The sequence below is a fragment of the Myotis myotis genome, unplaced genomic scaffold (genome assembly GCF_014108235.1).
Source record: "Myotis myotis isolate mMyoMyo1 unplaced genomic scaffold, mMyoMyo1.p scaffold_m19_p_2, whole genome shotgun sequence".
Taxonomy (NCBI): Eukaryota; Metazoa; Chordata; class Mammalia; order Chiroptera; family Vespertilionidae; genus Myotis; species Myotis myotis.
Genome location: NW_023416324.1, coordinates 69,919,263 through 69,934,170, shown reverse-complemented (window position 1 = coordinate 69,934,170; position 14,908 = coordinate 69,919,263). Strand labels below are relative to the sequence as shown.

At 40.2% G+C, this 14,908-nt stretch overlaps 2 protein-coding genes across 2 annotated transcripts in view; both read right to left on the bottom strand.

The window, feature by feature from the left end:
- Window positions 1-223: 223 nt before the first annotated feature.
- On the bottom strand, window positions 224-1,933 carry LOC118675464 (lysophosphatidylcholine acyltransferase 2B-like). Its single transcript, XM_036348297.1, is given in 2 exon segments — window positions 224-1,732; window positions 1,802-1,933. Coding segments are annotated over 2 exon segments (1,641 nt in total).
- Window positions 1,934-5,409: 3,476 nt separating this feature from the next.
- EPHX4 (epoxide hydrolase 4) overlaps window positions 5,410-14,908 on the bottom strand; it is a 31,320-nt gene continuing 21,821 nt past the window's right edge. Inside the window, exon 7 of the mRNA XM_036351576.1 lies at window positions 5,410-5,773. Within this exon, the coding sequence (XP_036207469.1) occupies window positions 5,542-5,773 (232 nt within the window). The 3' untranslated portion in view covers window positions 5,410-5,541. The remainder of the gene's footprint in view (window positions 5,774-14,908) is intronic.

Genomic DNA, 14,908 nt, shown 5'->3' with positions numbered 1-14,908 from the left:
AATTAGATGCTATAAAGTCTAGTTGAAATATATATATATATATATATATATATATATATATATATATGCCTTAAGTACATTTAAATATCATAATTAAGTGTCTAGGCCACTTAGAGTAAACATGACTGTGTTTTTCCACAAAGAAATATTTTTATTTCATAGGGTCTACCTGGAAGGTACCTGCACCATTTTCAAGGCTGACTTAAACCTTTAAATACAGCGATTAAACTTGTTCTTGTGGTAATGTGTATATATAGGCTGCCTGGAGTTCTAAATATGAATTAAATAGAATGGCATATTTTGGATGCTTCAAAGCAAATCTCATAAAGTCCTTGTATGAAATGTATTCTGAGTTCTTTCTAGCTATTCCCTGAAAGAGACTGGAAACATCAAGGCCAGGCACTCCAAAAGCTGCCTGAAGTATAGCAGCCAACTCCGGTTGTGTTATGAAACCATCGTCATCAAGATCAAAAAGCTTAAAGGACATTCGCAGAATCTCGTCCGTGTTGGCAGGATTGCACAGGACAGTCAGCCCTATCACGTACTCTCTGAAGTCTATGCTGCCGTCGTTATTCCTGTCAAAGAGGGCAAACAGTTGTCTGAAGGGCTCTGAAATTGGGAGTTTTAAATAACTTGCAAATTCTTCAATTCCTATCTTCCCTCCTTTTGAGGCAACTGCGATTGCAGCATATTCATCCAAATGCTGATGAATACTATCCCAATCTAACTTCAACTTCCGGCTGATCTTTGTAAATTCCACCAAACCAGCTTCCATGGGTAGTTGAAGGTTGCCCGCGCTGATCATTAGTTTGCAGTCTTCGTACGTGTGGTCTGTCACGGGCACCCCCAGAGCATTGGCCATGTTGACCCGCACTGCATTGGCAAAAAGGATGGGGTCTTTTTTTTCCTGGACACTCGGGACGTACACAGGCATAAACTCCACTTCTACCCTGGTGAAGAGCTGGCTCAGGGTCAGCATACACACCTGGAAGGCTGTCAAGCCCTGCCAGGTCCAGGTCACCGTGTCCAGGCTATTTGGGTACCTGAGCAGCACTGGCTGCACAGGAACCCCTGGGGAGAAGGCCCCGAGCTTAAAAGTGATCAGACACGTGCGATTGGTACACACTCCCTCTGGGAAAATCATGACCTGTGGCCACGCCCCTTTGGAGGTCACTCGCTTCTGGATTTCATCCCGGGTAGTCTTCCTGGAGTTGGGGTCCTCTCGAGTCACAAGCACCGGCTGCGTTAACAACAGGAATTTCCCAGCCACTGGTATCCGTGCGTTTTCACTCGCAGAGACCACGGAGGGCAACCCCGCCACCACACAGGCGATGGCGTCGAAGAAAGTGGAGTGCGGTGCGGTCACCAAGAGGGGGGCCTCCTTTCGGGTTGCCTTTTTCCCTTTCACTTTCACCAGGAAGCCGGAGGCAAGGAAACACGTCTGAAACAAGAACTTGAGGGGGAGTTGCACCAGTTTTCTTCTCCAACTCTTGGCGGGCTTGCCTCCGCGAGCAGAGCGGCCTATGGTGCACAGCATGGTCACGGGCCAGAGGAAGACGAAGAGGATGGCCAGGCAGGACACCCGCACCACCACCAGCAGGGTCCCCAGGAGGAGGATGGAGGCCCAGCGCCACGCGTTGATGTGCGTGCGCTGCACGAAGGGGTTGGCCACCGCTGGCGGGTACAAGGACTTGCTCCTCAAGAGACGGCCGGCAGACTCCCACCCGTCCGCCTCCCGGTCCAAGGAGGAGGGCTGAGACATGGGGCTGACTCTTCAGGGGTCATAGGAGGCCCCGTCCACCCCCTAGTCCGAGGAGGAGCGCTGAGACATGGGGCCGACTTTTCGGTGGCCTTAGGAGGCCACCAGCTGGGACCTGGGTCGGTCCCCAGAGCGCACGCCTTCCCCCTCCTGCTCTTTCTGCTCACGCAGCATTAGAACCTAGAGGCAATTGTGTGTTAATAGGATATGATGTATTACCTTTGAAATCCGAAAAATTTTAAATGGTAAATGATGTAGTGGGAGGATTAGAGTCATATCAGCGGGATAATATTCTTTGCTTTTTTAAAAAATATATCTATTTTATTGATTTTTTACAGAGAGGAAGGGAGAGGGATAGAGAGCTAGAAACATCAATCAGCTGCCTTCTGCACAGCCTCTACTGGGGATGTGCCCACAACCAAGGTCCATGCCCTTGACTGGAACCGAACCTGGGACCCTTCAGTCCGCAGGCCGACGCTCTATCCACTGAGCCAAACCAGTCAGGGCTATTCTTTGCTTTTTGTAAACATCTTCATATATATATGTATATATTTAATAAATTATTTTCATATAACAATTGCTGACGTTTATATTAAGCACATAGTATATAGCTACTAGGGCTATATGAATTTAAATATATGAATCTTAATGACAATTTTTACTGTGAGATGCTTTGGCAACTGGTAAGTCAAATTCATTTTCTCTCCCTACAATTGATTTCTACAGAAACAGTACGATCTCTTTATGTTCAAGAGGTTTAACTGGTGGCACCCTTGAGCCTTTATCTTTTACAAACACTCTTCCACATCCATTGAAAATTAGACTATATCCATTATCAGAGGCCAGAATTAGCCATGGAACGTTTGATTCATACTCTTAATATTATTCCACATGAACCAATCAGCATTTCAGACAGACATAAGTAACAATGGCAAACCTTAAGATTACCTTTGTCAGTAACAAGTTTTCATTAAAATAAGTCAGGATTACTTCATTGCGCCAACCACAGTCAACATGCTCCTGTCTCCTCCCTTTATTGCTGTCTTTTGGGAATGATCAATGGGAAGCATAATCGAAGCTGGTGTGAACCAGGCTCTCTCTATACTTTGCAGCATTTGTAACGCTGGCAGCGCTATATCAAATATTCCTGTGTTCACTAATTGCTAAGTTGAATTCCTTTTCTTAGAATTAGAAGTCGAACTGAAGTTTTCTGAGATATGTTTCTATTTCTTGGAGCATACCAGGTTTGCTCCATGACCCTTCAATCTGCAGGCCAATGCTTTAACCACTGAGCCAAACCGGCTAGGGCAATATGACTCATCTTTCCTGTACATATGTGGACACCAGAGCCTGTTAAACAGAATGTGATCTGTGCAAAGATTATGGGTTTTACAACCAGATGGATCTAGTTCAGATCCTGGTTTCAACACTGTGGTCTTTGGCCAACCTCATTTTGACATCTGTAAATTGTTGATACTCCCTACCTGGAAATGTTGTTATGAGGCACAAGTATAATATATAGAGAAGAGTGGTTTTTTAAAAATTATTTTTTAAAATTTCTTTATTGATTAAGTTATTACATTACCCCCACACCCCCACTCATGCCCTCACCCCCCTGTTGTCAGTGTCCGTTGGTTAGGCCTATATGCTTGCATATAAGTCCTTTGGTTGATCTCTCCCCCTTACCCTCACCCTCCCCTACCTTCCCTTTGAGGTTTGGCGGTCTGATCGATGCTTCTCTGTCTCTGGATCTGTTTTTGTTTATCAGTTTATGTTGTTCATTAAATTCCATAAATGAGTGAGATCATGTGATATTAATCTTTCTCCAGCTGGCTTATTTCACTTAGCATAGTGCTCTCCAGTTCCATCCACGCTGTTGCAAATGGTAAGAACTTCTTTTTTACCACAATAGTATTCCATTGTGTAGATGTACCACAGTTTTTTAATCCACTTATCTGCTAATGGGCACTTAGGCTGTTTCCAAATCTTAGCTATGGTGAATTGTGCTGCTATGAACATAGAGGTGCATATATCCTTTCTGATTGGTGTTTCTGGTTTCTTGGGATATATTCCTAGAAGTGGGATCACTGGGTCAAATGGGAGTTCCATTTTTAGTTTTTTGAGGAAACTCCATACTGTTCTCCAAGAGTGGGCTTTTATTAGTAAATACAAGTTGTTAGGATACAATGATGAGAATTCTTCGGGACATTCCTCTGTCTTCTGTCACTATGAGAACGATGCTTAGGGAGGGAAACATTCCTTTCACCAAGGGAACACAAATGCAGTCTCTAAGGAGCCATGGCTTGGCAACATCAGTGGTTGTCTCCGTTGCCACGAAGAGCAACCCAAGAGAATGAGTAGTCCTAGCAGTGTGGCAGATATTTATTTATTAAGCAAGTATCTGAGTTCCTACAATGAGCCAGTCCCTTTTTCTAGATGCTGGATGTGTCAGTTAATAAAACAATAAAATGTCTCTGCCCTGGGGAGCTTAGATTTTAGTGCACTGAGGAAGATAGCATTCAATTCTTGTTGCCTGGAGAGGGGCAAATGGACACTTGGATACTTTTTCTAAATCCTTCACCAATTTAGCTAGAGAATTAAGGCAAATAATTTAATGGATATGCTTTCCTACTTTGCAATGTTTCATATATATATGTGTATATGAGAATCTTCATAGCATCTCTTGTAAACACCACTTTACGGCCTGTTTTAGGAGTGTATACTAGTATTCATCTAGTCATATTTGCCTTCAGACTAATAAATATACTATAAATAGAAGAAACTTGATAATAAAATTTTTTAATGGTTAAAAAATAGTTAAAAGAACTTTTGAACAAAATGAAAATTTATACCATTGCAGGTTTGTCTTTTAATATGGCTAATCTTTTTATTTATTTATTTGTTGTTGTTAATCCTCACCTGAGGACATTTTTTCCATTAATTTTTTTTTAGAAAGAAAATGGAAGGAATGGGAAGAGACAGAGAGAGAGAGAAACACTGATGCAAGAGAGAAACATCAACTGGTTGCCTCCCGCAGGTGCCCAAGCCAGGACTGGGGATCGAACCTGCAACCGAGATATGTAGACTTCACTGGAATCAAACCCAGGACCCTTCAGTCCGGAGGTTGATGCTCTAACTACTGAGCAAAACTGGCTAGGGCAATATGACTGAATATATATATCTATATATATCTATATCTATATCTCTATCTATCTATCTATCTATCTATCTATCTATCTATCTATCTATAAAGCACCATATGTTAACAGGGTAAAGAATGCAAGCAACTTGCTCTAGCTGGTTTCGCTCAGTGGATAGAGCATCTGCCTGTGGACTGAAGGGTCCTGGGTTCAATTCCAGTCAAGGGCACGTGCCCGGGTTGCAGGAGGCAGCCGATCAATGATTCTCTCTCATCATTGATATTTCTATCTCTCTCTCCCTCTCCCTTCCTCCCTGAAATCAATAAAAATATATTTTAAAAAAAGAAAAGGAATGCGAGAAACCAAAACTGAGCCACTTTCCCCAACTTTCTTTTTGTACAAGTGTGTGCATGTTAAGGCAGGTGATTTTCTGTGTAAAGCACAATAGAGGAAAATCAACATTATGTTACAAGTTCACACACATTCTCAGATTTTTTTCAGTAATATTTGTCAGGATATTTATTTATGATAAAGCATGTGAAAACAATGTTTTCCTAGTGAATCTCACAGAAGTTGATGAACAATTTAAGAAATATATTTAGAGATTTTATTACAGACCTCTCATAGCAGAATATAGAAAAGTCAATCTTTTTTTCTTGCTTCTTCTTTTAGAAATGTCCATATCAATGTGTTCACTATGTCAGGTTGTTCTTGCTGAAGCCAATGACTGGCTTCTGACAAAATAGTTAGCCTGAAATAGTTTTTAACATAAATCTTTGTGACTTCAGCCATTTCAACCTCCATAAATGCGTCTTTCTCTCCCCACAGTAGTAGTGTTGGAGTGGTCACCATGTGATGTTTGAGAGGCAGGCAGCTATAAAAACAAAACATGTGGGCTTGAGACTCATTTTAAAAGTTAATATAACTTTTTTTCATAATGTTCCTTTAGGCCACACATTCTTAAAGGGGGCTAATATCGCCACCAAAGGGGTGAAAATTGGTTCTTGGAAGAGTGAAAAAACATCTTACTCTACACATAAACTACAGATATACATGTAGTACATGAGCAGATATTAAAATTTCATGGGGTGGGGGCAATTAGGGAAAAATGTCTTCAAAGTCTCCTTAGGAAGGTGATGATGAAAAAAAATGGTTGAGAAACCCTGCTTTAGGCAATCTATACAATAAAGTATTTAAAAGGCTATTTAAGAAATACCCCAATAAAATTTTTAATTGGATGAGGCTAGCAAAATTTATAATGATACCTATAAATTATATACAAAATTCATTATTATGAGGAATAATTTGCTTTAAAAAGATACCAAAATTTCTGAATGGTGTGATGAAAGCTTTAAATAGTGCTTTTGTTTAAGTATATTTTAAATTGTTTGATAGATAAGCTAAAGCATTTTATGTGAAAATTGGAACTAGAAAGTCAGAAAATATAGGGTGTCTCCAAAAAAAGGCACTTTGAATAATTAAAGGCAGTGTTTATTAAAATACATTTCATTTTCAAAATTGAGCTATCAGCCCTTAAAGTGTGTATACATTTTTTGGGGACACCCTGTATATATGGACTTAGCCTTCATACTACATGACACTATATTTATGTGGCAAGAAGAATTTTTAAAAACAAAGTTTTATTGCATAGTTTCTTAAATACAGAAAAGTATAAAGAATAAACTCATGCACGATTCCATCATTAAAAGATAATCTTTGATCATTTTCTATGCATATATTTAAACCCATACTATAAACACAAGGCAATAAATATATACAGTATACATATTCAAATTTCATATTAAACTATAACTTAAGATCATTCTCATTTCATAAAGTTTTTCAAAAGTAATTGTAAAAGATACTATTTAATGGCATAATAACCCATAAATGACTTGACTATTTTCTTATAATTGAATATTTAGATCATAGCATCACTTTAAACATCCCCTTATTTTAAGTGATGATATTGTGAGCATTTTGTGCACAAATCTTTGTTGACATTTCAGATCATTTCTTTGGGTAGCCCTGAAAGAGGAATTCCTTAGGTAAAGAGTAAAAATACTTTTAAAGTTTTTGATACCTTCTGCGACACTGTTTTTCAGAAAGGTGTCATGGTATTAATTACACTCCTGCAGAGAAGAATGAGAAAGAACATCTAGCTACACACTCTCCAGCACTGACATATATTTTCACTACTTATCCAAAAGTTTGACTTGTGGTTACTTGGGGCTGGTAGATGCTGCTGGAATGTGCAGGATATAACATATGCCCACCAAGGACTTACCTTTTAACTCCCATGCAAGTGGCCTTCATTTGGTTGTAATGCTCCTAAAAATTCTTTGTGAATGGCTAACTAATAGAAAAATATATTCTATACTTAATTATTAATACATGAATTGCTATACAAACTTGCATGCCACTTAAATTCTAGAGCTCATAAAATATTCAAAGGTGAACCATTTTTTAATCTGCATATCTGAGCATGTTATAATTCAGTCAGTAAGCGAGGGGGAGTCTTAAAAAGCTATTAGTCAAAAAACAAAGAGAAACATAAATTCTTCACCAGATCGAATTAAAATTAAAAGGGAGGAGTTTCCAGAAAACTAAAAGAAACACATATTCTCTGGTCCTGAGAATTCAAAATGCTAAATTTCACATGAAATATAAGTTACATGTAAAACAAAGTAGGTATAGCTTGGTGACTGCAGTTAATAATATTATATTGCCTATTTGAAAGTGGCTAAGAGAGTAGATCTTAAACGTTCTCATCACAAGAAAACTAAATTTTATAATGATAAGTGGTGATAAAAAGTACTTATTGTGGTAATCATTTTGCAATATATAGAAATATCAAATCATTTTGTTGTATACCAAAAACTAATATAATGTTACATGTCACTTGAACCACAATAAAAATAAGTAATAAAATAAAACAAAGCAAAACATTAAATTTTTTTTAACAGAGTAGGTTTTAGTATGTTAAGCTAAAGAATTTATTGGGAAACACGATAAAAATTCCCGATTAAAAGTGATTCGAGTAAGTATAGAAACAATTTGAAAGACCTACAAATTGTAACAAGTAGTAACAATTATTGCTCCACACTGTTAATCATTTAACCTATAAAAACGTATTTAACATACTTATTCCAAGTCAATATCTGAATTTAACATGTTACTCCTCCAAAGTCTGAATAATCAGATGATTTGTAAGTATTAAGGCGGCAATTTTCCAGAGTTTTATATACTCTATCATTACTTTTGTATGTGAAAATATTTCATTACTTTGATTTAAAAAGATAATGTAGAAAATAATAACACTCACTACTCAGCTCAAGAAATAAAACATTGCCCTGGTCGGCATGGCTCAGTATTTGGGGCATTAGCCAGAGCACCGAAGGGTCATAAAGTTGATTCCCAGTCAAAGGCTGCCTCCGGCATATGCGTATGCAGGAGATAACTAATTGATGTGTCTCTCTCACATTGACATCTCTCTTCTTACCCCTCTCTCTCTCTTTCTCTCCCTCCCTTCCACTCTTTCTAAAACTCAATGGAAAAATTATCCTTGAGTGAGGATAACCAAAAAATCCTATATAATAAAAGCCTAATATGCTAAGTGTCTGGTCATCCGTTCAACCAATCAAAGCACAATATGCTAATGATATGCTAAGGCTGCTCAACCGCTCGCTATGACATGCACTGACAACCAGGGGGCAGACAGTCAATCGATTGAACAGTCACTATCATGTGCACTGACCACCAGGGGGCAGATGCACCAACTGGTTGGTTAGCTTGCTGCTGGAGTCCGGCTGATCAGGACTGAGTGAGACAGGCCGGACATGCCTTGGAGCCCTCCCATGGTCCCTCTCCAGCTGGCCAACCTCCTGCATCCCTCCCCGGCCCCGATCGTGCACTGGTGGGGTCCCTTGGCCTGGCCTGCGCCCTCTCGCAATCCGGGACCCCTCAGGGGATGTCGGAGAGTTGTTTTCAGCCTGATCCTGCAGGCCAGGCCAAGGGACCCCACTGGTGCATGAATTTGTGCACTGGGCCTCTAGTAATAAATAAAACACTGAAAATATAATTAGATCTTTCTGCTTACCTCTCCTTGATATTATTTCTTCACCTCACCCTAACGCAATGATTTTCAAAGTGTGGTCATGCCAATACCATCAGCATCAACTGTGAACTTGTCAGAAATGCCAATTTTTTTTTTTTTTTTTTTTTTTTACTATTTTTGATTTCAGAGAGGAAGGGAAAGGGAGAACATCAATGATGAGAATCATTGATCAGCTGCCTCCTGCATGCCCTCTACTAGGGACTGAGTCTGAAACCCTGGGCATGTGCCTTGACCAGGAATAGAGCCATGACCTCCTGATTCATAGGTCAACACTCAACTACTGAGCCACACTGACCGGCAGAAATGCCAGTTCTTGGGCCCCATCCCAGGTTGACTGAATCAGAAACTCTAAGAGTGGGTTTGAGCCATCCATGTTTTAATAAGCCCTCAAGGTGATTCTGATATAAACTAGACTAAGGAACCGCTGCCTTAGGAGTAAGGACTAGGTTGAATTTGGTTCTTACAATCCCCATGAATATTTTTAAACTCATATGTGTTAGGATAACTCTACCCCATTCCTCTGGTTCCTTAAGGAGAGATTTTACTTAACCCCTCCTGGATCTTTGCCCACTCTTGATTGGTGAGTGACAGTTGTTGGTTCTGGGTTTTGGGCTAGGTGGACCCATTCAAATAATAGGTCCTGAAGGTAAGAGATTTAATGTGCTCTGCAAACTTTCCTAAAGGCAAACTGCTCTAAAGTCTACACTGACAGTAGGGAGTTAGCAAGACCATTTCTGTTCTCATATAAAGTCATAGCATTCAAGCTATCCTTTGTTAGTAATGAAGGTGATATTTTGTTTTTCATCTACTGACTTGTGATTAATTTCTCAACTAGTTCAGATATTAGGCAGGAAAAGGGGGTCTTCTTGTCAGATCCCCCCAAATACAGTATATGTATTTCTGTAAACAATATATAGAGAGGTGTTTGGCATTTTAAAAACTTTATTAAATAGCATATTGCACATATCTTTCCACAACTTGCTTTTGTGCCTTAACATTATATTTTTAAGATTTATCCATTGATGATACATGCAGCTCTTCATTTTCACTCTTGTGTAAAATTCCATCATATGACTATACCACAACTGATCCATTCGCCCGTTAATGGACATTAAAAATTTTCCAATTATTTTGATAATTCAAATAATATTGAACTCATTCTTGTACATGTCCACTTGTGCACATGTGGAAGGGTTTCCTTACAGTACATCCCAGAAACAGAATGCTTCCTCAGAGAGTAGCAAGTCTTCAACTTTACTCGATATTGTCAAGTTGTTTTCCAAACTGATCAAATGCTTCACAAGCAGCATGTGAGAATTCTCTTCGCTCCACATCATTGCCAACTCTTGTTCTCAAAAGTTTAATTTTGTTTTTCAATCAAATGAGTGTGAAATACTCTTCATTTACTCGGTGTGGCAGAGACTGCTTCCCCAAACTTCTCCCCTTCCACTCCAGTGATAAAACCCCAATTTTTAGCTGTACAAAAGGCCACCCAGAGTAAAGACTGATTACATTCCTCAGGCTTCTTGCAGCGAGGATATTATGAGAAATAATGTGTGTAACTTCAGAGTTGTGCCCATTCCCCATCCCTGCCCACCCACTGCCACTTCTCTTTTCCCAGTTTATTTATTTATTTATTTTTTTAAAATATATTTTATTGATTTTTTACAGAGAGGAAGGGAGAGAGATAGAGTTAGAAACATCGATGAGAGAGAAACATCGATCAGCTGCCTCCTGCACATCTCCTACTGGGGATGTGCCCGCAACCCAGGTACATGCCCTTGACCGGAATCGAACCTGGGACCTTTCAGTCCGCAGGCCGACGCTCTATCCGCTGAGCCAAACCGGTTTCGGCTCTTTTCCCAGTTTATACTGACTAAAATGCAGATGTGGTGGAAAACCACGTTGGACCACACAAAGAAGGGCAACACTGTAGGAACAGCAGAAAAACAAGAAAGAAAGTGGGCAGATCTCTGACAAAAGAGTAACATAACTTTGATGATTTCATGGGACACAGCCACTATACCAGTCTAGACTTTCTCTGTGAGAGAAATAAATTCTCTTTTTATGTTACTTTAGATCTTTGTCACAAGCAGTAAAACTATGTTCTATATCTGACTGCTAGTAAGGTTGACCATCTTTCATGGTACTGACCAGTAGATTCCTCTTCTGTGAATTGACTTTTATCCTTTACCCATTTTTGGATTGGGCTTCCTTTCTCTTACTGATTTGGAGACGTCCTTTATAAACTTTAGATATTATTAATTCTGGTTTAATTATGTATTGGAAATAACTTCTCCCTCTCTGAGGCTGCTTCATCATTTTATGATATATTTTTATATATAGACTAGAGGCCCAGTGCACAAAAATTTGAGCACTTGGGGGTAGGAGGGTCCCTCAGCCCAGCCTGTGCCCTCTCGTAGTCTGGGACCCCCTTGGGGGTGACCACTTGCTGGCTTAGGCCTGCTCTCTGGGGGATTGGGCCTAAGCTGGCAATCAGACATCCCGCTGGCAGCCCGGCAACCCTCGGGGGATGCCCACTTGCCAGCAGGGAGCAGACCTAAGCTGCAGTCGGACATCCTTAGCGCTGCTGAGGAGGCGGGAGAGGCTCCCACCACCACTGCTGTACTGGCAGCCATCAGCCTGGCTTGTGGCTGAGCAGAGCTCCTTGCTCTGAGAGCACACTGACCACCAGAGGGCAGCTCCTGCATTGAGCGTCTGCCCCGTAGTGGTCAGTGTGTGTCATAGTGACCAGTCATTCCCAGTCTTTCTGCTGTTAGGGTCAGTTTGCATATTACCCTTTTATTATATAGGATAGAGGTCTGGTGCACGGGTGGGGGCCGGCTGGTTTGCCCTGAAGGGTGATCTGAATCAGGGTGGGGGTCCCGCTTGGGTGCCTGGCCAGCCTGGATGACGGGCTGATGGCTGTTTGCAGGTGGTCATACCCCCTTCAGGGTGGGAATCCCCACTGGGGTGCCTGGCCAGTCTGGGTGAGGGGCTGAGGGCCGTTTACAGGCTGGTGGGAGACTGAAGCTCCCAGCCTCTTTTTTTTTTTTATTCTGGGATTTATTTACCTTCTATAGCTGTCACTGGAGCTGAGAGCCGTCTCCAGCTCTGAGGCTGTGGCTGGCTGGAAGCAGATATCTGAGTTTGTTTAGCTTCTATAATTGAAACTCTGTTGCTATCACTGGCCGCTCTAAGCTCTGAGCCCACTGGCGGCTGAAAGCAGGTTTCTGGGTTTGTTTAGCTTCTATAATTGCAACATTGTTGCATCTGGAGCTCAGAGCTGGGCTGTGGCAGACGGGGAACCTTGGCTTCCTCCACCACTGGAGCAAGCAAGCCTCATATTTGCTTCAGCTGTGTGGCTGCCAGCCACCATCTTGGTTGGCAGTTAATTTGCATATCTCGCTGATTAGCCAATGGGAAGGGTAGCGAAGTTACGGTTAATTACCATGTTTCTCTATTATTAGATAGGATATTTTTAATTTTAATATTATCTAATTCACCAGTCTCCTTAATTTGAGATATTTGTGTCTTGTTAAAGAAATCTTGCCCTGGCCCTAACCGGTTTAGCTCAGTGGATAGAGCATCAGCCTGTGGACCGAAGGGTCCCAGGTTCGATTCCAGTCAAGGGCATGTACTTTGGTTGCAGGCACATCTCCAGTAGGGAGTGTGCAGGAGGCAGCTGATCGATGTTCCTCTCTCATCGATGTTTCTAACTCTCTATCCCTCCCCTCTTCCTTTCTCTCTATAAAAAATCAATAAAATATATTTTAAAAAAAACAACGAAATCTTGCCCTGGCTGGTTTGACTCAGTGGATAGGGCGTCAGCCTGCGGACTGAAGGATCCTGGGTTTGATTCCGGTCAAGGACACATCCCCAGTAGGGGGCATGCAGGAGGCAGCTAGTCAATGATTCTCTCTCATCATTTATGTTTCTAACTCCCTCTTCCTTCCTCTCTGAAATCAATTAAATTATATTTTAAAAAAATATCTTTCCCACCTAAGGTCATTAACGTTTTCTCTGATATTATCTTTTAGACATTCACAAGTTTTGCTTATCATATTCAGTTTTTTTGTGTGTTCCTAAGGTTTTTTTATTTGTTTGGTAAATGATATGGATCTAATTTCATTTTATGGATATCTGTATGAATATCCAATTATTTCAACAAAAGGTATTGACTCTTTTTACTACTGGTTTAAAATTCTCTCTGTTATACCAAGTCCCATAAATGTGGCTCCATTTTTGAGCTTTCTTTTCTTTGTTCCATTGGTCCAGTGGTCGGCAAACTCATTAGTCAACAGAGCAAATATCAACAGTACAACGATTGAAATTTCTTTTGAGAGCCAAATTTTTTAAACTTAAACTAGATAGGTAGGTACATTGTTATTAACTTAATTAGGGTACTCCTAAGCTGGCCTTTGCTAAAAAAGTCCTCAATCTGATTAAGGTACATTCGCTGAGGTCGACCCCTTCCAACTCTCCCATCCACACTCGTCTTGTATACTTGTTTCGTCTATCTCCGTTCCATTTCGTCTATCTCCTCTTCTGCGCATGGGCCACGAAGTTTCAATTGCACTGTACGTGCTCACCCGGACGTGGTATTTTGTGCAAGAGCCACACTCAAGGGGCCAAAGAGCCGCATGTGGCTCTCGAGCCGCAGTTTGCCGACCACTGCATTAGTCAGTTTGTCTATCCAGAGCCTACACAATATTGGATTTACTTTATAGCCTCATTATGTCTTAATATCTAATAGGGTTAGTTATCCTCCTATTTTCTTTGAAATTATCTTGAACATTTTTAGCTTATGCTTTCCGATACAATCAGCTTGTCAAGTTTCATGAAAGACTTTCTTAAGATTTTGATTGAAATTGCATTAAATTTATAGATTAATTTTGGGGAAATAAATAACTTTATGATATTGAAGTTTTTCACTCATGAACTAACAAACCAGGGCTAATTTTTAGTAGTTTACACCAGCAAGTCTGTATCAATTGTTAAAATATTAAAATATTTTTCTCTGCTGGTTAGTAAAATACCCATTTTCCTGAGCCTGCCTTCTTTACTGCTTCCAATAAATGTTGATAATTCATAAAGGTCATCTTTTGCTAGAGACATTACTAAGTATATAATATTTTTGTTGCTATGTAGGGTATCTATTTTAAAAATACATTTTCTAACTGTCTTTGGTTTATAAGATACTTTTTTTTTTATTAAACTTTTAACATGTATCAACTTTGCTGAACCATTTTTGTTCTAATAATTTTTCTGTATATTCTGATTGTTTTTCTAGATATATAACCACATTATCCACGAATTGCCATGGTTTTGTTTCTTCCTTTCCCAAGACGTACACTTTTTCAGATTTTTTTCTTATCCTATGTGCTGGGAAGTCAGTGGTGAATAGAAGCAGCTATAGCAGCCAAGTTTATCGTTAGTCTTTATTTATTTTTTTAAATATATTTTATTGATTTTTTACAGAGAGGAAGGGAGAGGAAGAGAGAGTTAGAAACATCGATGAGAGAGAAACATCGATCAGCTGCCTCCTGCACGCCCCCCCCCACTGGGGATGTGCCTGCAACCAAGGTACATGCCCTTGACCGGAATCAAACCTGGAACCTTTCAGTCCGCAGGCTGACGCTCTATCCACTGAGCCAAACCGGTTAGGGCCGTTAGACTTTATTTTTAAAGGGAATGCTTTTAGTGTTTCATCACAAAATGTATTTGCTATGGATCACTGGCACACAGAAGTTCCCTTCTGCATTCTTGTCATAATGGAACCATAATATGATTAACAGAAAGAGACTAACAGACACAGAGAGTATCATGTTTAATGGCAAAGGAAAAGAAAACTTACAGTTGGTTTTATAAGGCAGGAGATGACATGTTATT